This window comes from Mobula birostris, chromosome 27 (genome assembly GCF_030028105.1).
Source record: "Mobula birostris isolate sMobBir1 chromosome 27, sMobBir1.hap1, whole genome shotgun sequence".
Classification (NCBI taxonomy): Eukaryota; Metazoa; Chordata; class Chondrichthyes; order Myliobatiformes; family Myliobatidae; genus Mobula; species Mobula birostris.
Genome location: NC_092396.1, coordinates 2337206 through 2363669, shown reverse-complemented (window position 1 = coordinate 2363669; position 26464 = coordinate 2337206). Strand labels below are relative to the sequence as shown.

The following is a 26464-nucleotide window of genomic DNA, read 5'->3' as shown; positions in this document are numbered from 1 at the left end:
TCGGCGTGGCGTGGGATCGCCCCCGGGACACACCTGGGGAGAGGGGCTGTGGAGGAGTGACGCGTCGGCACCCACAGCGGCGAAACAATACACTCTGTGTGTGTGGGGGGGGAGTTTCTGTGGGTGTCCTTGGCTGTGTGTGTGTGTGTGTAGGTGTTTCTGCGTGTGGGTGGGTGTCAGTGTGTTGATTTGTGTGTGTGTGTCACAATCTGGTTTATTATCCCTGGTGTATGTTGTGAAATTTGTTCAGCAGTATATTGCAATACATAATTTAAGAACTATAAATTACAGTAAGAAATGTATATTAAAGATTGTGTGGGATCTATCCCTGTGAGATGGTGGGTCTCTGTGTCTGTGGGGCATTGTGTGCAGGGGGTGGGGGTGGGGGAGCGTGTCTCTGACTGTGGACGGTACACACCAAATGCCAGAGGAATCCCTGACCCCCACCGACGCAGACATTCACCCACATGCAGAATCCCTTCACACACATACACACAAACACGCGCGCACCCCAATGACCGAAACGCCGGCTGTATTTCTTTCCATGGAGGCTGCCTGAGCGGTTGAATTCCTCCAGCATTTGGTGTGTGTTGTCAGAGAGTGGTAGTAGATGGTTGCCTCTCCGACTGGAGGCCTGTGACAAGCGGAGTGCGCGGGGATCGCCGCCGGGTCTGTTGTAGTTTGTCATCTCTATCAACGATCTGGTTAACTGTATCAGCAAATGTGCAGACGACAACAAGATTTGGGGGTGTAGTGGACAGCGAGGAAGACCATCAAAACTTGCAGTGGGATCTGGGCCAGTTGGAAAAATGCAGATGGAATTTAATGCAGACAGTGAGAGATGTTGCATTTTGGGACGACCAGCTGAATGGTGGGGCACTGACCAGTGCATAGAGAAGAGGGATCTGGGAATACAGACCCATAATTCATGAAAGTGGTGTCACAGGTAGATAGGGTCAAAAGGATAGTTTTGGCGGATGGGCCTTCAAAAACCAGAGTGCTGCATAGAGGACACAGGAAATGCTGGAGGAACTCAGCAGGCCAGGCAGCATCCAGGGACAAGAGTACAGTCGATGCTTAAGGCCAAGGGCATTCAGCAGGACTGGAGAAAAAAAGACCAGAAGTCAGAGTAAGAAGGTGGCGAGAGTAGGGGAAGAGCCACAGGATGACAGGTGAAACCAGGTGAGAGGGAGGGGTGAGGGTGACAGGTGAAATCAGGTGAGGGGGGTGAGGGAGACAGGTGGAACCAGGGGAGAGGGAGGGGTGAGGGTGACAGGTGGAACCAGGTGAGAGGGAGGGGTGAGGGTGACAGGTGGAACCAGGTGAGAGGGAGGGGTGAGGGTGACAGGTGAAACCAGGTGAGAGGGAGAGGTGAAGTAAAGAGCTGGGAGGTCAATTGGTGAAGGAGATACAAGGCTGGAGATAGGAGAATCTGACAGGAGAGGGCAGAAGCCAGGAACAAAGGGAAGGGGGGAGCACCAGAGGGATGTGCTGGGCAGGTAAGGAGATGAGGTGAGAGAGGGAAATGGAAATGGGGAATGGAGAAAAGGGGGACATTACTGGAAGTTCAAGAAATCGATGTTCATGCCATCAGGTTGGAGGCTACCCAGACGAAATATAAGCTGTTGTTCCTCCAACCTGAGTGTCGCCTCATCGTGACAGTGGAGGAGGCCATGGACTGACATATCGGAATGGGAATGGGAAGTGGAATTAAAATGGGTGGCCATTGGGAGATCCCGCTTCTTCTGGCAGACGGAGAGTAGGTGCTCGGCGAAGTGGTCTCCCAATCCACGTTGGGCCTCACCAATATAAAGGAGGCCACACCAGGAACATCAGATACAGTCAGTGACCCCAACAGACTCACAGGTGAAGTGTTGCCTCTCCTGGAAGGACTGTTTGGGGCAGTCCTGAACAGTAGTGAGGGAGGAGGTGTAGGGGAAGGTATAGCACTTGTTCTGCTTGCAAAGATAAGTGTCAGGAGGGAGATCAGTGGGGAGGGATGTTCCCTATGCAACTTCCTTGTCCATTCATCCCTCCCCACTGATCTCCCTCCTGGCACTTCCCCTTGCAAATGGAACAAGTGCTACATGTGTCCACACACCTCCACACTCACTACCATTCAGGGCCCCAAGCAGTCCTTCCAGGTGAGGTGACACTTCACCTCTGAGTTTGTTGGGGTCATCTACTACATCCGATGCTCCCGGTGTGTTCTGCTGTATATCAGTGAGACCCACCATAGATTGGGAGACTGCTTCGCTGAGCACTTATGCACCTCCAACATTTCCACTCTGACACGTCAGTCTCTGGCTTCCTCTTCTGTTGCAGTGAGGCCACACTTACTTTGGAGGAACAACACCTTATATTCCGTCTGGGTAGCCTCCATCCTAATGGCATGAACACTGATTTCTCGAACTTCCAGTAATTGCCTCCCCCTTCCCTTTATTCTATGGCCTTCTGCCCTCTCCTATAGGATTCCCCCTTCTCCAGCCCTTTATCTCTTTCACCAATCAACTTCCCAGCTCCTTACCATCCCCTCCCCCTCTCCCGGTTTCACCTATCACCTACTACCTTGTACTTCCTCCTCCCCTCCCCCCACCTTCATAGCCTGACTTCTCCTCTTTCTTTGCAGTCCCAATGAAAGGTTTGACAGCTTGTTCATTTTCATGGATGCTGGCTGACCTGAATTTCTCTAGCATTGTGTGCGTGTCACTTTGGATTTCCAGCAGATTTTCTGATATTTGTGAGCTTATACACATAGATTGATTATATGCCCACAAAGTGACGCTAGGCACTGGCGTGTCTGTACATAAAGTGATTCTGACAGGAAATGATAAAGGAGTGGTGGTTGGGGGTGTGAAGGGGTGAGTTAGTGGGTGGAGGTGTTGATTAGCCTTACTGCTTGGGGAAAGTAACTGGTTTTGAGTCTGGTGGTCCTGGTGTGGATGCTACGTAGCCTCCTCTCTGATGGGAGTGGGACAAACAGTCCGTGAGCAGGGTGGGTGGGATCCTTCATGATGTTACTGGCCTTTTTCCAGTACCTTTCTGTATATATGTCCTTGATGACCGGTAGGCTGGTGCCAGTGATGCGTTGGTCAATTTCGAGCCTTCCTGTCGCCCTCAGTGCAGTTTCCATACCGAGCGGTGACGCAGCTTGTCGTGGTGCTCTCCACTGCGCATCTGCAGAGTGATGTGAGTATTAGTCCAGCTCTCCTCAGGAAGTAGGGATGTTGCTGAGCTTTCATAGAACATAGAAAACCTACAGCACAATACAGGCCCTTCAGCCCACAATGCTGTGCCGATCATGTACTTTAGAAATTACCTAGGGTTACCCATAGCCCTCTATTTTTCTAAGCTCCATGTATTTCCCGACTGTGCAGGATGTGTTCTCAGTAACATAGCTGCTGTGCGTTCCTCTGTATTCATCAAACATCAGTCCATCCCGTCTCTGCCTCTCGTTTCCTTCTTGAGCAACACTCATGTCAGAGAGGTGAGAAGAAGCTCACCCGAACAAGACACCAAACATCTCCTCCGTGACCCCCCCCCCACAGATCCTAGGCTGACTGCCTGATTTTCAGTGTGACCCCCTGCACCCTGGACTGTCCCAGTCAGGTTGTGATCTCATAGATCAGCACAGTACAGTCTCTTCCCCCCACGATGTTGTGCCGACATTTAAACCTCCTCCAAAATCAATCTAACCTTTCCCTCTGACATAACCCTCCATTCTTCTATCATCTATGTGTCTGTCTCAAAGTCTCTTAAATGTCCCCGATGTAACTGTCTCTACCACCAATTCTAGCAGAGTGTTCCACTCATCCACCCCTCTCTGAGTGAAAAACTACCTCTGACATCCCCCTCCCCCCCATACTTTCCTCAATCACTTCAACATCATGCCCCCTTGTATTAGCCATTTCCATTCTGGGGGAATGTCCCTGGCTGTCCACTCTATCTATGCCTCTTATCATCTTGTCCACCTCTATCAAATCACCTTTCATCCTCCTCGCTCCAAAAAGAGAAGCTGTAGCCGGCTCATAAGACACACTCTCTAATCCAGACAGCATCTTGGTAAGTCTGTTCTGCACCCTCACTAAAGCTTCCACATCCTTCCTATAAATGAGGTGATCAGAACTGAACACAATATTCCCAGTGTGGTCTGACCAGGGTTTTACAGAGCTGCAACATTATGCCACATTTCTCAAGCACTGGAATGTTCTGAAGGACACAGTAAGGATGCAGGTCACTCCTTCAACCATGCCTGTGGATTCAGGAACAGCACACGGAAACAGCTGGAGAAACTTGGCAGGTCAGGCTGCGTCTACAGAGATGGAAATTTTGCTCTCTCAGACAATTTCTCAACATAGATGTTGCCTGGCCTGCTGAGTTCCTCCAGTGTTTGTGTTTGTGTGTGTGTTGCTCCATATTTCCAGGAAAAGCAGAGTCTCTTGAATCTGCAGGGAGAAGCCGAAGGTCTTAAACCGAGGTCGAAAATTCAGGGGTAGGAGATAGAAGGTCGAAGCCCTGGATGGCTCCTCTGTAGGTGGGAAGCCCATATCTGTGAATCTGAGAGTCCGGGACCAAGGTGGTCCACAGGCACAGGAAGGTCCAGAGTTGGCCTGTCCTGGAGTTGGAGGTGTGAGGTCTATGTGTGTGAGCGGGTAGATGGGTGGGAAAGGGACTTGCTTTTAATGTTGTTGCTTGTGCTGTGTTGCTGAACGTTGGAGGCACCCCTTCATCTGCGATGGTCAGACGACATTTGGAGTATTGTGAGCAGATTTGAGCCCCTTATCTGAAAAAGGGTGTACTGGCGTTGGGGAGGGTCCAAAGGAAATTCACGAGACTGATTCTGGGAATGAAAGGGTTAATGTATGAGGAGTGTTCCTGTACACGCTGGAATTTAGAAGAATGAGTGGGGTATCTCATTGAAACCTACTGAATATCAAAAGGCCTAGATAGAGTGAAAGTGGAGAGGATGTTTCCTGTAGTGGGGGAGTCTGGGACCAGAGGGCCCAGCCTCAGATTAGAGGGACATCCATTTAGAACAGAGACGAGGAGAAATTTCTTTTGCCAGAGAGTGGAGAATCTGTGTAATTCATTGCCACAGAGGACTGTGGAAGCCAAGTCATTGAGTATATTTAAAGAGGAGGTTGATAGGTTCTTGATTAGTAAGGACATCAAAAGTTATGGGAAGAAGGCAGGAGGATGGTGTTGAGTGGGATAATAAATCAGCCATGATAGAATGGCAGAGCAAACTTCAATGGGCTGAATGGCTTAATTCTGCTTCCATGTCTTATGATCAAGGACCAGAAACCACGCACGAGTCCCAACCTATGTAGGGTATGGATACGTGACAGGTCCTGGGATGTTGAAGGAACTTAGAGATAATTCAGGCCATTGTAAAGTGGTTCAACTTCAATGTGCTATTGATTATAAGGAGTAGCACCCAAAAAACACTGGAGGAACTCCCAAACAAGAGAAAGTCTGCAGATGCTGGAAATCCGAGCAACACACACACACACACACAAAATGCTGGAGGAACTCAGCAGGCCAGGCAGCATCTGTGGAGGGAAATGGACAGTCAGTGTTTTGGGCTGAGACCCTTCACCTGTCCATTTCCCTTCTCAGACGCTGCCTGACCTGCTAAGTTCCTCCAGTGTTTTGTGAGTTACTCCATATTCCAGTGTCCTGACTCTCGTGTTTCTAGTAACCGTCACCTCCATCCTCCTCGCTGTCCACGTTAGAGTGAGGCTCACAGTGGAGGGGGGTTTGGATGGTGCACGGTTCCCACTGACCGTGGCTGTCCACGTGCTAATGAAATACAGCCTGCTGGCCTTTGTATTTAATCCTCGGTCTCGGCACCTGGCAGTCAGATTGTGTTGCCTAACAACACTGTCCATTGTGTTTGTTTGCTGGTGAGGGATTATTGTGGGGTTTGGGAGCAGAGTTCGAGAGATCACCGCCTCCCTGATGGAGTGGCAGCTGGGAGACAGCTTTCATTTCATTCAGGTCACCTTTGACATGCAAAAATGTGCCCTGTTGCCCTCTTGACCTCTCCAGCAAGGGTCAATCAAGAGTTGATTTGTTCCTTGTGATGGACAATTTATCAAGACAGTCAGTTTTCTGCAGTGATAGCAAAGTTGTAAACCTTCATTACTGCAGCTTCCACCAGCACAATGTTACTGTTTCTTCAGATTACAGATTCCATCAGCTGAGAATCAAATTCAGTATCACTGCATATGTTGTGAAATTTGTATTTGGCAGCACTACACAGCAATACATAATAATTTTTTTAAACTATAGCTTATAATAAGAAATATGTAAAAATTAATTTAAGTAAGTAGTGCAAAAATAGCAAAAAAAGAAATCCTGAGAGTGTCCATGTGTTCATTGTCCATTCAGATATCTGATGGCAGAAGGGAAGAGGCTGTTCCTGAAACATTGAGTGTGTGTTTTCAGGTTCCTGTACCTCCTCCTTGCTGGTATTATTGAGAAGAGGGCATGTCCTGTACCTGTACCTCCTCCCTGATGATATTATTGAGAAGAGGGCAGTGGATGGTGAGGGTCTTTAATGATGGATGTCGCCTTTTTGAGGCATCACCTTTTGAAGATGTCCTGGATGTTAGAGAGCTTTTTCTGATCCTGTGCACATCTGAAATAAAAACAGAAAAGCTGGAAACACTGGGGGGGGAGAGGGGTGTCATGCAGCATCTGTGGAAGGAGGAGTGAGTATTAAATTTAAAGAGTTCATGCTGTCTTCTCAGGGAGGAGGTACAGGAGCATGAAGGCACAGACTCAACATTTCAGGGACAGATTCTTCCCCTCTGCCATCAGATTTCTGAATGGACAATGAACTCGCGTACACTACCTCAATATTTGTGCTCCCCTTCCTCCTCCTTCCATTCCCCAGTCTGGCCTCTTACTGCTTTTCTTCTCCCCACCTGCCATCACCTGCTCCTGGTGCCCCTCGTCCTTACCTTTCTTCCGTGGTCCACTCTCCTCTCCTTTCAGATTCTTTCCACTCCAGACCTTTACCTCCCCCACCCACCTGCCTTCACCTATCACCTTCTAGCTTGTCATCCTTGTCCTCCCCCCATCTTTTTATACTAGTGTCTTCCCCCCTCCTTTCCAGTCCCTGATGAAAGGTCTCGGCCCAAAACATCAACTATTTATTCTCCTCTAAAGATGCTGCCTGCCCTGCTGAGTTCCTCCAGCATTTTGTGCCAGCATATGAATCACCAGCCCTTTACCTTTTCACTTATCACCTCCCAGCTTCTTTCTTCATCCCTCCTCCCCCACTGACCTGGCTTCACCTATCACCTTCTAGTTTGTCCTCCTTCCCCCGCCCCTTCCACCTTCTTATTTCTGGCATCTTTCCCCTTCCTTTCCAGTCCTGAAGAAGGGTCTCAGCCTGAGACGTTGACTGTTTGTCCATCTCCATTGATGCTGCCAGACCTGCTGAGTTCCTCCAGCGTGTTGTGTCTGTTGCTCACTGTTTTTGCTCTCTCTTTGCACTACTTTTTAAATTCGATTTATGATGATGATGGTGTCCGTCTGTCTCAAGTGTCAATGGAGTATGCCTGGGCGGAAGGTGTGGAGATCCTAAGATGCCCAGTCGTCAAGATCCCCCTCTCGGCCTCACTGGTGTAGTTCAAAGGAAAGTGAAGCAATACGTTTGGCACCAGCTTGGCTGCAGGAGCTGCCGGAAGGATGTTCGATGACGTCCAGCCACCTTAGGGGTTTACTCCCACGGTCTTCGTCTCTCCCGAGGCTGCCCACAAGGCAGAGGGGCCATTTACCCATAGCAGGGATCTGGTTCACGAGCACCAATGTTCGCTGAACTATCCAGTTGGAGGTTCCTCCCACTGTGGGAGCTTCACCATCACTGGGTTACTTGGAGCACAGTTCCAACTTCACTAGCTGCTTGCGTCAGATTTGAACTTGTTGCCAGACAGCGAGACCGGAAATGAGATTCTCTGGAGTTGGGAGGGTGTCAGTTTAGTAGTGAGATTATGCAAGAGGTTTTGAATGATTCAGGTAAATGATAGCTTCTGAGCTAGGCTTGGTTCGGGTCAGTTGATGATTGGTTTAGATGGTCGGTGTTTGGTTTGTGTTTTTGGTTCAACAGTTTCAGTTGGTTGGAATGGTTGCTGTTCTGCATTTGGCTGGGCCAGTCTGCATTTAGCCAAACTGGTTGTTGTTCAGTTTGTGTTTGGCCAGGCCTACACGTCTACACGTCGGGATGTACTGCTTCTGCCGAGGTGTACACGTCGGGTTGTACTCTTTGTGTCAGGTCGTATATGTCGGGTTGTACTGCTTGTAACTAGGTGTGCATGCCATGTTGTACTGTTTGTGCCGGGGTGTACGCGTCAGGTTGTACTGCTTGTGCCGGGGTGTACACATCGGGTTGTACCGCCAGTAACTGGGTGTGCATGCTGTGTTGTACTGTTTGTGCTGTGGTGTACACGTCAGGTTGTAATGTTTGTCTTAGGGTGTACAACTCGGGTTGTACTGATTATGCCAGGGTGTACACGTCGGGTTGTACTCTTTGTGATGGGGTGTACACATCGGGTTGGACTATTTGTGCCAGGGTCTATATATTGGGTTGCACTGTTTGTGCCAGGATGTACACGTCAGATTGTACTGTTTGTTCCAAGGTATACTCGTCGAGTTGCACTATTTGTGCCGTGATGTACATGCTGGGTTGTACTGCTTCTGCCTTTGTGTACATTTCTGGTTGTACTGTTTGTAGGGGGTGTTCGTGTCGGGTTGTACTGCTTGTGCCGGGGTGTACACGTCAGGTTGTACTGCTTATTGCGGAGTGTACACATCGGGTTATACTCTTTGTGCCCGGATGTACACGTTAGGTTGTACTGTTTCTGCCCGTGTGTACACGTCAGGCTGTACTGTTTGTTCCGGGGCATACACGTTGGGTTGTACTACTTGTGCCGGGTTGTACTGCCTGTAACTGGGTGTATGCATCGTTTTGTACTGCTTGTTCTGGGGTGTACACGTCAGGTTGTACTGTTTGTGCTGGATGTACATGTTGGGTTGTAGTGTTTGTGCCGGGATGTACACTTTGGGTTGTACTGCCTGTAAGTGGGTGTGTGTGCCATGTTGTACTGCTCGTGCTGGTGTGTACACGTCGGGTTGTACTGTTTGTTCTGGGGTGTACACGTCGGGTTGTACTGCTTAAACCGGGGTGTACATGTCAGGTTGTACTGTTTGTTCTGGGGTGTACACATCAGGTTTTACTGTTAGTGCCGGATGTAAATGTTGAGTTGTACTGTTTGTGCCGGATGTAAATGTTGAGTTGTACTGTTTGTGCCGGGTGTACACGTTGCGCTGTACTGTTCATGCCAGGGTGTACACGTCGGGTTGTACTGCTTGTAACTGGGTGTGTGTACTGTTTTGTAATGTTTGTGCTGGGGTGTACACGTTGAGTTATACTGTTTGTGTCGTGTGTGCGCCAGGTACTGTTTGTTCTGGGTGTACATGTCGGGGTTGTACTGTTTGTGCCTGGATGAACACGTTGGGTTGTATTGTTTGTGCCAGAGTGTACACTTTGGTTTGTACTATTTGTTCTGGGGTGTACACGTCGGGCTGTACTGTTTGCTCTGGGGTGTACACGATGGTTGTACTGTTTGTGCCGAGTGTACATGTCAGGTTGTACTGTGTATGTTAGGGTGTACACAATGGTTGTACTGTTGGTTCCGGGGTGTACACGCTGGGTTGTACTGTTTGTGCCGGGTGTTCACGATGGTTGTACTGTTTGTGCCAGGGTGTACACGCTGGGTTGTACTGTTTGTGCCGGGTGTTCACGATGGTTGTACTGTTTGTGCCAGGGTGTACACGCTGGGTTGTACTGTTTGTTCCGGGGTGTACACGATGGTTGTACTGTTTGTGCCAGGGTGTACACGCTGGGTTGTACTGTTTGTGCCAGGGTGTACACGCTGGGTTGTACTGTTTGTGCCCGGTGTACACAATGGTTGTACTGTTTGTGCCAGGGTGTACACGCTGGGTTGTACTTTTGTGCCAGGGTGTACACGCTGGTTGTACTGTTTGTGCCGGGGTGTACACGATGGTTGTACTGTTTGTGCCAGGGTGTACACGATGGTTGTACTATTTGTGCCGGGGTGTTCACGATGGTTGTACTGTTTGTGCCAGGGTGTACACGCTGGTTGTACTGTTTGTGCCGGGGTGTACACGATGGTTGTACTGTTTGTGCCCGGTGTACACGATGGTTGTACTGTTTGTGCCGCGTGTACATGTCAGGTTGTACTGTGTATGTTGGGGTGTACACAATGGTTGTACTGTTTGTGCCAGGGTGTACACGCTGGGTTGTACTATTTGTGCCGGGGTGTACACGATGGTTGTACTATTTGTGCCGAGTGTACATGTCAGGTTGTACTGTGTATGTTGGGGTGTACACAATGGTTGTACTGTTTGTGCCGGGGTGTGCGTGCCGGGTTGTATTGTTTGTTCTGGGGTGTACACGATGGTTGTACTGTTTGTGCCAGGGTGTACACGATGGTTGTACTATTTGTGCCGGGGTGTACACGATTGTTGTATTGTTTGTTCTGGGGTGTACACGATGGTTGTACTGTTTGTGCCAGGGTGTACACGATGGTTGTACTGTTTGTGCCGGGGTGTACACGATGGTTGTACTATTTGTGCCGGGGTGTACACGATTGTTGTACTGTTTGTGCCGGGGTGTACACGATGGTTGTACTGTTTGTGCCGGGGTGTACACAATGGTTGTACTGTTTGTGCCGGGTGTACACGCTGGGTTGTACTCTTTGTGCCGGGTGTACACGATGGTTGTACTGTTGGTTCCGGGGTGTACACGATGGTTGTACTGTTTGTGCCGGGTGTACACGATGGTTGTACTGTTTGTGCCGGGTGTACACGATGGTTGTTCTGCTGTTCTAACCAGCTGTTGTCCTGTACACAGGTGATTCAGCAGGCTCTACACCGCCAGCCCAACACTGCCGCCCAGTACCTGCAGCAGATGTATGCGGCGCAACAGCAGCACCTGATGCTGCAGACTGCAGCCCTCCAGCAGCAGCACCTGAGCAGCGCACAGTTGCAGAGCCTGGCAGCTGTGCAGCAGGTAAGCAGTGGCATGGAGGGGCGGGAGGGGGTGACACAAGGATCGGGGGGTGGGGGGCTGTGTTGAATCTGGTGACACTGATCCAGATGGTTCTCTGATCTCAAGAATGAGGCATAAAACTCAAAGGTTAATGTTTTACCAAGTGTGACATGAACAAAAAAACAGAAGGAAATACTAGAAATAAAGCAGTCTCATACTCCGACTGGAGATAACACCATCCCCCGTGATAACCATACCCCGATTAATAGCCAGGTTCAAGTGACGTGACCCCTGCTCCAGAAAAACTAAGAACCTTCTGGAAACATACGGAATAGGTGTACTGTAGTTAGTTGAGTTAAGCCTGTCACCTCTACTGGGGCATAGGCCACCAACAGCAGCTGTCGGAGACCTCTGTCCTGGGCCAGTGTTTCATGTTGTCTCCAGGCGAAGCCCAGCTTCTTGCTGTATCCTTCCTCTCCCAGGGATGGAGCCTTTGGAGCTTCTGTTGAAGTTTCTGTAGCTCTGGGCTTTTACATGATGGGGTTGCTAATCCCATCCCCAACCCTGCTCCTTTCACAGCCAGGGTTGGGTCCGTCCACAGAGGAGTTGAACTGTACTGTAAATACTGGAAAATTTCGCGTGTACAGCTGATCACATAAACATTACAGGCATGTGCAGGGAGGTTAATCTCTCAGAAAAATAACCCTACACCGTCACCCAACCGGGGAGAGGACGCCCAGCCATGTGGTACTTTGACAGAAAACATTGTGCCTTTGCATGAAACTGAACGTTGGCAAGATCCACAGGGTCCCACACATCTCATAACTGTGGGATCTTCAGAAGGTGATGCCTCAAGGAGGCAGCAATCGTCAATAAAGACGCCCATCACCCAGGACGTGACCTCTTCTCGTTGCTACCATTATCTTCATTCCCGGAATCATTCTTGTGAACCTCCTCTAGACCCTCTCCAAGGCCAGCATATCTTTGCTTAGGGGAGCCCAAAACTGTTCACAATACTCAAGGTGAGGCCTCACCAGAGCTTTACAAAGCCTCAGCATCACATCCCTGCTCTTGTATTCAAGCCTTCTTGAAATGAATACTAACATGGCATGTGCCTTCCTTACCACCGGTGAGTGAAGTTATCCCTTCTGGCTCAGGAGCCTGATGATTGAGGGGTAATAACTGTTCCTGAACCTGATGAAGTGGGACTTGAGGCTCCTGTACTCTGTTCCCAGTGGTAAAGAGAGGAGAGCATGGCCTGGATGAAAATGATCCCCCTTGTGTTTCTTGATGTCATTACTGGAGATTCAGTGTCACCCGACCCAGCCACTTTGATCTCTCATTAACCTGGTCCATCACCACTTGCCTTTCTTAACCTGGTGTGCTCAGGGGCACAACATCAGTGATGTAAACTGGGGTTATCGGGAGTTTCAGGTCCTTGATGATGGATGCTGCTCCCTCTCTGGATGTACTCAGTGGTGGGGAGGGCTTTACCCATGACAGACTGCGCCATGTCCACCACTTTTTGTAGTATTTTCTGTTCAACAGCTTGGTGTTTCAGCCCCGTGGTCAGCACAGTCATCAAAGGCCAAAGGCCTGTTCCTGTACTCTGTTTGTTGAACATGAATGCCAGCATCTCTGTGTCACGCTGAGCTTTGAGCCGAGCAAGGACTGGCCCCGGTCAGCCCGGGATGTAGATTGGTAATGCCTGTCTGTTAGCACACATCGCAGGATGGATCTGTTCCAAGCTGCCCCTGTGTCCAGTTGTAATTGAATCACCCCCAAACGTAAAAGGCTGCGGAATGAAATTTGCAAAAACAAATTAGACCTCTTCGAAGATGATGAGGGAGATCGGTGGCAGTAAGTAGCTTCTGTGCAGACTACGATTCAATTAAATTTGTAAGTACTATTTCTTGGAGGCTCGAGGACAGAAATGGAGAGAGGAAATGGCCTGATCGAGTAGGGGGTGAAAGACAGGCAGCCAAATCAGGTTTATGGGAGAGAGTGAGAGAGGAGGATAAAGTGGAACAGCACGTGGGTCAGATTTCACTGCAGAGTCTTCCCTGCAGAGGGGGCAGTATGAGCTAATTGCACTGAGTGTTCAGGATCGGAATCAAGTTTAGTATCACTGGCATATGTCATAAAAATTTGTTGTTCTGTACATTGCAATATAAAATAATAAAAAGATTTATATCAGTACATATACACACACACACACACATTTCTGAATGGACAATGAACACTATCTCTATTTTTCTCCCTCTCTCTTTGCACTAGTAGTACAAAAAGTAGTGCAAAAAGAGAGGGAGAAAAATGAGAGATAGTGTTCATTGTCCATTCAGAAATGTGATGGCAGAGGCAAAGAAGCTGTTTTGCCCGTACCTCCTCGTTGATGGTAGCAATGAGAAGAGGACATGTCCTGAGTGATGAGGGTCCTTAATGATGGATGCTGCCTTTTTGAGGCATCGCCTTTTAAAAATGTCCTCAGTGCTGGGGAGACAAGTACCCATGATGGAGCTGGCTGTGTTTATGACTTTCTGCAGCTTCTCCCGATCCTGTGCAGTGCTCCCTCCACACTAGACGGTGGTGCAACCCGTTAGAATGGTCTGCTCCGTACAGAGTCGGAAGTCTGCGTGATAATGGCTAGTTTTAATGCTGCCTACTGGTCCATTCTGATAAAATGGGACTGGATCCTTCTTGGAAAAACATAAGCTTGGTTATTGTGATATGCTACAGATGTTGGGTATCTAGAACAAAACAAAATGTCTCCCCCTCCCCCAGGTATGGAATGCTCACAGACAGCTAGTGTGCAGCTTCATTGTTATCTGCATTGTTCCATGGGGTTTGTGTGTGCAATGTTTATTTTTATTTTTTATTTAGAGATCCAACACGGTATAGGCCCTTCTGGTGTGTTGAGCCACACTCCCAGCAACCCCCGATTTAAATGGTTCCATTTATTAACAGAGAATGTAAACAATATACAAACTGAACTACTTCGCAGACATCCATGAGAAACGGAAGAACCCCAAAACCTCCACTCCCCACTCCCCCGCACAAGCAGCAGCAAGCAACAATGCATCAACCTCTCCTCCCCCCCACCAGGTTCAGCAAAAAAACAAAGCCCCCACTCCTGACTCCCCCGCACAAGCAGCAGCAAGCAACAATGCATCAACCTCTCCTCCCCCCCACCAGGTTCAGCAAAAAAAAAAACAAAGCCCCCACTCCCGACTCCCCCGCACAAGCAGCAGCAAGCAACAACGCATCGACCTCTCCTCCCCCCACCAGGTTCAGCAAAAAAACAAAGCCCCCACTCCCCACTCCCCCGCACAAGCAGCAGCAAGCAACAATGCATCAACCTCTCCTCCCCCCACCAGGTTCAGCAAAAAAACAAAGCTCCTACTCCCCACTCCCGACTCCCCCACACAAGCAGCAGCAAGCAACAATGCATCAACCTCTCCTCCCCCCACCAGGTTCAGCAAAAAAACAAAGCCCCTACTCCCCGCTCCCGACTCCCCCGCACAAGCAGCAGCAAGCAACAATGCATCAACCTCTCCTCCCCCCCACCAGGTTCAGCAAAAAAACAAAACCCCCACTCCCGACTCCCTCGCACAAGCAGCAGCAAGCAACAACACATCAACCTCTCCTCAGCAAAAAGCATCAGTACCTGCCACTCACCCAGTACCTGCTAAGCACCCAAAGAGAGACCATGATCTGTAGTCATTATTTACCCCACAGTTCAACATGCCACTAACAAGGGACAGAGATATCACCCACTTCACAGCGGAAGGGGAGGGTGACAGTCTGCTGTGTTTGTTTTCCATACATCCACCGCAGTGAAATCGTGATGCCCCGTCTCCCGCAACACCTCAGCTGGTAACACTGGCCTGAAATCAGTCATCCACAGGATCGTGCAGGGCCACGTCCCAGAGGCACTGTCTTCCAAGCCTCACATGGAGAATGTTGGAAAACGGTCGGTCAGCAGGTTCCAGGAATGGAAACTTGTCCCGTTTGTGGCAGTTTGAATGACAATAGACAATAGGTGCAGGAGTAGGCCATTCAGCCCTTTGAGCCAGCACCGCCATTCACTGTGATCATGGCTGATCATCCACTATCAGTATCCAGTTCCTGCCTTATCCCCATAACCTTTGATTCCGCTATCTTTAAGAGCTCTATCCATCTCTTTTTTGAAAGCATCCAGAGACTTGGCCTCCACAGCCTTCTGGGGCAGAGCATTCCACATATCCACCACTCTCTGGGTGAAAAAGTTTTTCCTCAACTCCGTTCTAAATGGCCTACCCCTAATTCTTAAGCTGTGGCCTCTGGTTCTGGACTCACCCATCAGCGGGAACATGCTTCCTGCCTGCAGCATATAATCTTACATGTTTCAATAAGATCCCCTCTCAGCCTTCTAAATTCCAGAGTATACAAGCCCAGTCGCTCCAATCTTTCGACATATGACAAGTAGTGCCACCTGCAGATCAGAATCTTCGACAGAACCCCGACCTTAGAGAGACATTAAAGAGAGGAATTAAGCTGTCTTTCACAGATGAGCTCAAAGAGGCTGCCACTTGGTGCGATACGAGTTCCACCCCGGTTTAACCGGAGCCTAATTCAGGATGATTTACAATAACCAATTAACCTAGCAACTGGTAGATCTTTGGACTGTGGGAGGAAGCTGGAGCATGCAGAGAAAACCCACATGGTTCACGGGGAGGACAAACTCCTTACAGGCAGCATTGGAATTGAACTCTGAGCTCTGACGCCCCGAGCTGTTATAGCACCACACTAATCACTGTGCATTTGATCCCAGAGACCTGGCCGTTACGGTCCCTCGTCCTCGAATTGGACACTGATGTAAAGATTAGCTTGTAGCCAACTCTGAAGCTGGTTCAGCCTGTGATCAGAGTTGTACAATGCCCAAATCACATCGCTGACCAAGACAGACAGGGCAGTGAATTGCTGACTACACCAACCTCACCAACCTCACACTCAGTCTTTAAGTTCAAGTTTATTACCATCTGACTGTACATATATAAAACCAAATAAAACAACATTCCTCCGGACCACTGTACAACCACAAAACATACAGCACATAAAGCAACCTCTTGCGATAGTACATTCTCTCTATTCCTGCACCCTCTCCAAAGCCTCCTCACCTTTCCTGGAATGTATACTTGAGTTTGATCCCATGTTCCACCTGTACAAACCAGATGGGAAAAATTCCCACCTGTGCCAGACAGATGAGATTCTGAAATTCACCAGACCGAGCAAAATTTTATTTATTTTTTTATTTTTAAAAAATTCGCATGGAAACAGGTCCTTCTGACCCAACAAGTATGTGAACAATCATCCGACTAACCTGTATGTGTTTGAATGAGGGAGGAAGCCCAAGCACAGTCACAGGGAGAATGAGAATGTGCAAACTCCTGACAGACAGAACCCACACACTAAACATTTCAGGAACAGCTTCTTCCTCTCCACCTTCAGGTTTCAGAATGGACAATGAACCCATGGACACTACCTCAATATTTGTTTGCTTTTTTTTGTTTGCTCGCTGTGCTTGTTATTTATTATTTTGTTATTGTAATGCATAGTTTTTTGCTATTATTTATTACCCTGTACTGCCGCTGCAAAACAACAAATTTCGCAACATATGCCAGTGATAATGCACCTGATTCTGATTCTAAACCCTGGCTTCTGGTGCAATGATAGTGTTATGCTAACCATTACGCTACCGTGTTGCCACTAACTTATAAAATCAAAGTCCAAAAGTGGTGTTGTGGCCTCTCTCAATGTAGAATTTAAATGGTTTCTCTCACCTCCTGCACACCTGACGGTTGTAGTTGGTAACTGGTAGGAGCACATGGCTGTGTGCTTAGCCCTCGCTCTATTCACTTTATATTTAATGACTGAGAGGCTAAACACAGCTCCAATGCCATATCTAACTTTGCTGACAACACCAGTCAGGAACAGTCAGCTATCAGGCTCTGGAACCAGAGGGGATAATTTACTCCATTTCACTCACCCCATCACTGAACTGTCCCATAACCTACCTTCAAGTACTGTTTGTCTCATGTTCTCAATATTGAATGCTCTCAATCCTTTATTTGTTTGATTGTTTATTTATTTAATTTGCACAGTTTGTTCAAGTTTATAGTCATTCAAGCATACTCATGTATACAGCCAAATGAGACAATGTCCCTCAGGGACCAAGTAGCACAACACAGTCCATATAACTCACACACAACCCGTAAAATAATATTACCACAAAAAAATTAACAAATACGAGGAGTATTTATGACACAAGTTAAAAAATAAACAGTATAACGCTACTGGCGCTTCATACGTGGTGAGGCCTGGGTGGTGGCAGGGAGTTCAGTCGTCCCACGGCCTGGGGGAAGCAGTTGCTTCCTATCCTAACAGTCCTTGCCCTAGTGCTATGGTGTCTCCTCCCTGATGGTAGGTATCTCCTGCCTAGTGCTATGGTATCTCCTGCCTGATGGTAGGGGGTCAAAGAGATTGTTGGATGGATGGGTACCATCAATTTACACATTGGTTGTTTGTCAGGCTTTGGTTATGTATCGTTTTTGTTATGTTTTGTAACTTCAAAACATTGTACTAATTCAAAGAAAGACATGGGAGTCTGAAATCTGAGTCTTAGTTTGTTCTTTATTTTAAGCGAGGCATGCACATATCACGTGGTAGTGTAATGACATATGCAATTCACATATTTATACGTATAACCCGTAATGAGTATGAGTTATTTAAACTAAGAAGAATGCTTAATCAACCAATATATATTCGAGATTGCTCAAATATTACTGAAATATTACCCTGCTTAGCTATACTCCAACTCAATATAGAATGCATCTGAACTATAGACACAGTGTACTCTATAATACAGCTACTACTTACAGACATCCACAGCACAGTTAATTTTAAATTGTCCCATTGTCCCATTCAGGCCAAAAGATTTAGTCGCTGTGGAGAATTTCTTCCTCTTTGTGGGAGAATGTCTTTCGTGACAAAGGGGATCACTCTGCTTGACAGTGAGGCTTGTGGCTGTGAAACAATCTTAGGTTCTGAGGCCTCCTGCGTGGTGGTTGTAGGAGTTGACCCTGAGACTGCAGGACAGCTCTGGATGACCTTTTGCTTGTGATTGAACCAGTGTCTAATTCCATTTTAATCAATTTGCCATTCCCTTCCGGCATTAGCCATATTGCTTGTCTATTGTTAGCTTTCACACTGTAAATCCCAAGGCTACACAGTCCTGTCTCACTCTCAGCATTATCAGATTTCACATCAGCAGCACACAGATTAGTATTCTTTTTGAAACTGCAACTTGACTCTTTAGCTTTTTCTCTTTTCTGAGCGGTCTACTTATTTTTGTCTGCCTGCTGTGCTCTTTGCATGTGTCCTACTTTGTTCCATTTTCTGCAAGTTTCACACTTACACCTGCATTTGTTTGGTCTATGTCAGCCCCTGCCACATCAGTAATACAATTTGCTCAGCCAGTTTTGATTCAAAAGTTCATTTATTATCAAAGTATACAGCTGTGAAATTCTTCAGTTCTGCGGGTGGCCATGAAACCAAGAAAGAAAAAAAGGCAGCACAATCATCATCCCCCAAAACCCACCTCCCTGCAAGAAAACATGAATAAAACCAAAACAGGCATATCAACCCCCAAATCCCTCCTCCCACACAAAAACTGGGCAAAACAGATCAGGCACATTGACCCCCCCCCCCAAGCCCCTCCTCCCACAAAAAAAAAGAAAACAAATCAGGTACATTGATCCCCAAATCCTTCTTCCTGAGCAAAAAAACGAGCTAAGTGGATCAGGCACTTCGATCCCCAACTCCCCCCCCACCCCCGCCGCATTAAAGAAAACTGAGATGGTCGGTGAAAATATGCAGAGTATAAAAACTATAGGACCAAGAAATGAGTCTATAGTCCAAAGTCCAAATCCAAGATGCAGAAAAATCCTGAACAACACACTCCACAGTGGCAAGTTCTCCTCTTTTCAATACAGAGCAACGGATCAAAAGTCAAGCAGCCAGCAGTCACCTTTGCACTCGTTTCGATGCTTCAATCTCATCTCCTTTGTCTGTTTAGATGTTGCAATTTTGTTCACGCTCACTTTTATTTCTGACTGCAACTCGATTGCGTCCCTGTCTATAGTTTCCATTGAAACAATTTCACTTCTCTTTGAAATGTAAGTTGTGGAGCCGTTTTTGAATGCTGTCTTGTAAGTTTCCATAAACTAAACAATCTGTCAGTGCATCATTAAGCCAATCATTGAACTGACAATGCTCAAGCAATCTCTTCAATTCTGCCATGTTCACTTAAATGTACCCTTCTGAAACCTAACACATTCTGCAATCAACAGTGGCTTTGGTTCTAGATGTTCCTGCATTACTTTGATAATATCAGCAAAGGCTCATTCTACTGGTTTGGTTGGAATAGTCAAACGTTGAAGTAAACTGAAAGAATGCCTTTAAACCCAATGCACTCAGCAAAATTGGTACTTGTTTATTATTGGCTCTTTCATTTGCTTCAAAATACCATTGAATTAGCTTAGTACGTATTAATTTTCCAACTATCATTTGTGTAATCAAACATGTCAATTTTTCTGATGTAGCAAACCATTTCTGGTTTTTTTTATAATTATCATCACCCGGTACTCACTCTTTATAGACCTGTGAATTCTTCTGTTTTCTGGCTTTCTTTAAAAAAAACTCAATCGTGACTTTTGTTCTGAAAAAACAGGAGCTGCGCTGCTTTTTTTCAGCTTGACCATCTCTGTATGTGCTGGGCTGTTACTTCACTCACTGTTCCTCGCTGTGTTTTTTTTTCGTTTGAAAACTCACTGCTTTTCAACAGGTCGGTAGCCATCTCGGGTTCATTTTAAAAATACCTGTTCGCCAATGTTATGTTTTGTAACTTCAAAGCATTAAACTAATTCAAAGAAAGATACAGGAGTCTGAAATGTGACTCTTCTTTTGTTCTTTACTTTAAGCAAGGTGTGCACGATGATGAATGCAATTCACATATTTTCACAAATAACCCATAATGAATTATTTAAACGAACAAGAATGCTTAATCAACAATATATAAACAAAATTACTTAATTATTACTGAAATATTAAATACACAAGTTTTCTTAAATTCAACTGTATTTCTTTGTTTTCCCGTAAAGAAAATAAATCTCAAAGTAGTATATGTCAGCGTCCGCACTTTGATAATAAATTAACTTTGATCACCACACAGCAGTTTCTCCTGCCTGAGAGGCTAAATGTCTGTGCCCTACTTATATCAAACATGTTTTGTCTCCAGTGATGAGAGCACAGCTGTGGCTTATCTAAAAGTCGGAATCTGGGACACTGGGTTAACTGGGGAGAAGGGTGACCTAGAATGGAAATCCCACTGTCATTTTAAGACTTAACAATTTAATGAAGGTTTAATACACTGCTGATGAATCTATCCCTACACTGCTAACACCATTGTGGAAATGTGGAGCATGGTTGTGAAGTTCTGTGAGGTTGGCGAATGTGTTCAGAGTGATTCAACGCAGTGGCAGGCGCTTTGAATTATAGCAATGTGTGACTCGGCATGCTTGTGCATTTCACAGCCCAGAGCAGTAACTTTCTTGCTTACACCTTTGGTGATTGTATGAAGTAGAAGTCAAAGATTAAGGGCAAAAGGTGAAATGTTTAAGGGGAACATAAGGAATTTCCTCACTCAGAAGACAGAGCGTGTAACAAACTACCAGAGGAAGTGGAGGATGCAGGATCAATTTCAACATTTAAGAGAAATCTGGATAGGTACATGGATGGGAGGGATATTGAGGGCTATGGTTCAGGTGCAGATCGATGGGATCAAAATCAGGTTTATTATCACCGGCATGTGACACGAAATTTGTTAACTTAGCAGCAGCAGCTCAATGCAATACATAATCTACCAGAGAGAAAAAAAATAAATAAAATAAAAATAATAATAAATAAACAAGAAAATCAAGTACATATATTGAATAGATTTTTTAAAAAGTGCAAAAACAGAAATACTGTATATTTTTTTTAAAAAGTGAGGTAGTGTCCAAAGATTCAATGTCCATTTAGGAATCGGATGACAGAAGGAAAGAAGTTGTTCCTGAATCGCTGAGTGTGTGCGTTCAGGCTTCTGTACCTCCTATCTGATGGTAACAGTGAGAAAAGTAACCCTGGGTGCTGGAGGTCTTTAATAATGGATGCTGCCTTTCTGAGACACCGCTTCCTAAAGATGTCCTGAGTACTTTGTAGGCTAGTACCCAAGATGGAGCTGACTAGATTTACAACCTTCTGCAGCTTCTTTCGGTCCTGTGCAGTAGCCCCTCCATACCAGACAGTGATGCAGCCTGTCAGAATGCTCTCCACAGTACAACTATAGAAGTTTTTGAGCATATTGACATGCGAAATCTCTTCAAACTCCTAATGAAGTATAGCCACTGTCTTGCCTTCTTTGTGACTACATCGATATGTTGGGACCAGGTTAGATTCTCAGAGATCTTGACACCCAGGAACTTGAAGCTGCTCACTCTCTCCACTTCTGATCTCTCTGTGAGGACTGGTTTGTATTCCCTCATCTTACCTTTCCTGAAGTCCACAATCGTCTCTTTCGTCTTACTGACATTGAGTGCCAGGTTGTGGCTATCATATCACTCCACTACTTGGCATATCTTACTTCTGTACGCCCTCTCGTTGCCACCTGAGATTCTACTGACAATGGTTGTATCGTCAGCAAATTTAGGCAGAATAATAGTTGCAAATGTCACTCCACTCTTCAAGAAGGGAGAGAGGCAGAGGAAAGGAAATTATAGACCAGTTAGTCTGACCTCAGTGGTTGGAAAGATGTTGGAGACAATTGTTAAGATGTGGTTTCGGAGTTCTTGGAGGCACGTGATAAAATAGACTGAAGATATCATGGTTTCCTTAAGAGAAACCCTTGTCTGGCAAATCTGATGGAACTCTGAAGAAATAAAAAGCAGGGTAGACAAAAGAGATTCAGTGGATGTTGTGTACATGGATTTTCAGAAGGTCTTTGACAGTGCCACACATGAAACTGCTTAAGTTATGAGCCTATGGTAGTACAGGAAAGATACTAGCATGAATATAGTATTGGCTGATTGGCAGGAGGCAAAGAGTGAGAATAAAAGGAGCCTTTTCTGGTTGGTTGCTGGTGACTAGTGTATGAGGGGGTCTGTGTTGGGATCAATTCTTTTTACATTATATGTCAATGATTTGGATGATGGAATTGATGGCGTTGTTGCCAAGATTGCAGACTATACGAAGATAGGTGGAGGGACAGGTAGTTTGGGGGAAGTAGAGAGGCTACAGAAGGACTTAAGCAGATTAGGAGAATGGGCAAAGAAGTGGCAGATGGAATACAGTGTCAGGAAATATACAGTCATGCACTTTGGTAGAAGAAATAAAAGGATAGTCTGGTTTCTAAATGGAGAGAAAATTAAAAAATCTGAAGTGCATAGTCACTTGAAAGTCCTTGTGCAGGATTCCCTAAAGGCTAATTTGCAGGTTGAGTCGGTGGTGAGGAAGGCAAATGGGATGTTAGCATTCATTTCGAGTGGACTAGAATATAAAAGGAAGGATGTAATGTTGAGGCTTTATAAAGCACTGGTGAGGCCTCACTTGGAGTATTGTGAGCAGTTTTGGGCTCCTTATCCAGGAGACATGGGAGAGGGATCATTGGAGGTTCACAATAATTATTCTGAGATTGAAAGGCTTATCATATGAGGAGTGCTTGCTTGATGGCTCTGGGCCTGTATTCACTGGAGTTTAGAAGAATGGGGGAGGGATCAGATTGAAAATGATTGAATGTTGAGAAGTCTCAATAGAGTGGATGTGGAGAGGATGTTTTGTATGGTGGGAGTGTCTAGGACCAGAGGGCACAGCCTCAGAATAGAGGGATGTCCATTTAGAATGGGGATGAGGAGAAATTTTGTTAGCCAGAGCGTGATGATTCTGTGGAATTTGTTGCCACAGGCGGCTGTGGAAACCAAGTCATTGGGTAATTTAGGGCAGAGGTTGATAGATTCTTGATTAGTCAGGGCATGAAGGATTACGGGGAAAAGGCTGGAAATTGGGGTTGAGATGGAAATAGATCAGGCAGAGCAGACTCGAGGGGCCAAATGGTCTTGCTCTGTTCCAATAATTTATGGTCTTATAGTCTTGGCGTGGACAGGCTGGGTGTTTCTGTGCTGTAGTGCTCTGTGACTGAGTGGTTTGAGTCAATGCCAATCTGAGATACTTTATGCAAAAATTATTCAGAGGTTATTACAGTAAATGTGCTGTTGTCCAAAGTCAGCTGTTGGGAGTTCAGGGGCAAAACTTGCGAATTTACTCTCCAGAGCCGCCTGCTGGGTAAAACATGCAAGTGTCCGTGAGTGTTGGCATAGTACACCTGCTCGTTAATGCAACTGTCCAATCAGCCAATCATGTGGCAGCAACTCAACGCATAAAGACACCTAGACATGGTCGAGGTCTTCTGTGATTTTTGCACAAAACAGTCCCTAGAGTTTACAGCGAATGGTATGAAAACCAAAAAAAAATCCAGTGAGTGGCTGTTCTGTGGGCAAAAATACCTTGTTAATGAGAGAGCCTGAAGACACACTCAACATTTGAGGAACAGTTTCTTCTCAGCTGTAATCAGATTTCTGAATGGACATTGATCCCGTGAACACGTCCTCACCATTTTCGCTCCCTTTTTGCACTACTTATAAATCTTTCAATATTTCTTATTTTATGTATTGCACTGTGCTGCTGCCACAAAACAAATTTCATGACATTTGTCAGTGATGATAAGGCTGAAACTGAAAGAAAATTTTATCAACAAAGTACATATATGTCACCATATACCACCCTGAGATTCGTTTTCCTGTGGGCATTCACAGTAAATCCAAGAAACACAATAAAATTCATGAAAAACTGAACCCAAGAGGGCAGTCAAACAACCAGTGTTCAAGGGATGACAAACTCTGCAAGTGCAAAAGAAAATAATAAATAGGTAGATAAGCAAGCAATAGATATTGAGAACGTGAGATGACGAGTCCTTGAAAGTGAGTCCATACCATGGTTTCTGGTGGGCTCAGTATGTGGTGGAACAGTTCTGTGATGAGGTACCCCCTCTGCTTCAAGAACTTCATGAGGGGCAATAACTGCTCCTGAGCCTGTGGTGTGAGTCCTGAGGCTCCTGTACCTTCTTCCTGATGATAGCAGCGAGAAGAGAGCATGTTCTGAATGGGGGGTGGGGGTCCTTGATGGTAGATGCTGCTTTCCTGCAACAATGCTTTGTATAGATCAGAATCAGAATCCGGTTTATTATCACTGGCGTGTGACAGGAAATTTGTTAACTTAGCAGCAGCAGTTCAATGCAATATATAATCTAGCAGAGAGAAAATAATAATAATAAATAAAATAAATAATAAACAAGTAAATCAATTACATATATTGAATAGATTTTTAAAAAACGTGCAAAGACAGAAATACTGTATATTTTTTTTAAAAAGTGAGGTAGTGTTCAGGGGTTCAATGTCTTTTGAGGAATCGGACGGCAGAGAGGAGGAAGCTGTTCCTGAATCGCTGAGTGTGTGCCTTCAGGGTTCTGTACCTCCTACCTGATGGTAACAGTGAGAAAAGGGCATGTCCTGGGTGCTGGAGGTCCTTAATAATGGACACCGTCTTTCTGAGACACCGCTCCCTAAAGATGTCCTGGGTACTTTGTAGGCCAGTGCCCAAGATGGAGCTGACTGGGTTTACAACCCTCTGTAGCTGCTTTCATGCTCAGTTGTAGGGAGGGCTTTACCTGCGATGGACTGGGCCAAATCAACCACTTTTTGTAGAATCGGCGAAACACTACCCGCAAAGCCAGAGAAGGAAACAGTGTACAAATGTAAGAAAACAAATTTGAAATAAGTGAATAGACAATAGTGAGAACACGAGTTGTAGAGACATTGAAAGAGAGTCCACAGGGTGTCGAGGTGACTAAGTTATCCACTCCGGTTCAGGAGCCTGATGTTTGAATAAATGCAATAGGCAGATAGTCATTTTCAAGGACGCCTCATCTCATGTTCCCAATATTTATTGCTTATTTATTTATTATCATTATTAGTTTTTTTCTTTTTGTATTTGCACAGTTGGTTACTTTTTGTACATTCATTGGTTGTCTCTGTGTGGTCTATTGTGTTTCTTTGTGTTTACTGCATACACCCACAAGAAAGTGTATCTCAGGGTTGTATTTAGCGACTTTGATAATAAATTTACTTTTGAACTTTAGAATGCTATATAGTTTTAGGAAAGCTACACATAGACAGAGTGACAAGCAACCAATGTGCAAAAGAAGTCAAATGGTACAATCGCAGGATTTCTCTCTGTGGATATGGCTAAGGTCTGTTTCTCTGAGTCTGTTGTCTGTGTTCTTGGTGATTTTGCCTGGCTGTGTGTTGTCACAGTGCTGGCTGCGGCAGATGGTTGCCGCTGTGGGGAAGGCGACATCTGTGGCTCTTCACTCCACCTGCTGCTGACAAACATGGAGACTCAACATCTCCCGCCTGACTTCACTAAAGGCTGGCAGCAGACCCCCCCCCCCCCCCCTACCAGCCTGGCCTTGCCCCACTCTGTGGCTCGCTGCTTTCAAAAGTGATGTCTCTATGCCTTCAGTTATGCCTTGACAAAACAGAGCCACACACATGAACACAAAATGCTGGAGGAGCACAGCAGGTCAGGCAACATGTATAGAAATTAATAAACAGTTGCTGTTTCGGGCTGAGACCCTTCATTGGGATTGGAAAGGAAGAGGGGAGATGCCAGAACAGGGAGGTGCAGGGAGGGGAAGGAGGGCAAGTTAGAAACTGACAGGTGAAAACAAGTGCATGGGGGGGGGGTGAAGTAAGAAGCTGGGAGGTGATAGGTAAAAAAGATAAAGGGCTGGAGATGAAGGAATTCTATAGGAGAGGAGAGTGGACCCTGGGAGAAAGTGGGGGGAGGGGAAAGAGGCTCGCTGGAAGACGATAGGTGAAGCCAGGTGGGTGGAAAAGGTAAAGGGCTGGAGAAGACGGAATCTGATAAGGAATGGACCATGGGAGAAAGGGAAGGAGGAGGTGATAGGCAGGTGAGGAGAAGAGGTAGGAGGGGAGCCAGAATGGGGGATTGAAGAAGAGGGGAGGGGGAGCGGGATAAAATTAACGGGTTTTTAAAAATGCTTCCATTACGCAAGTTCCTGAGGAAATCTGGCATCTGACGGCAGAGGGAGAGAGCTTGGAGGAGGCTGATCACAGTGAGCTCTGCCGCCTGCATCTGCTCCATCAACTCCCAGTGCCTCAGCTGGTATTTACG

General features: G+C 46.3%; 1 protein-coding gene across 8 annotated transcripts in view; it reads left to right on the top strand.

Moving 5' to 3' along the window:
- The window catches only part of LOC140188712 (polyhomeotic-like protein 2), a 237767-nt gene that overhangs the window by 112897 nt on the left and 98406 nt on the right, over nucleotides 1–26464 (top strand). For all 8 annotated transcript variants that reach the window (XR_011883363.1, XM_072245266.1, XM_072245263.1 and 5 more), the window contains one exon: nucleotides 10946–11104. Coding sequence is in view for 7 of the 8 variants with exons in the window: in XM_072245266.1 (XP_072101367.1) it covers nucleotides 10946–11104 (159 nt within the window). In the remaining variant the exon portion in view is untranslated. The remainder of the gene's footprint in view (nucleotides 1–10945; nucleotides 11105–26464) is intronic.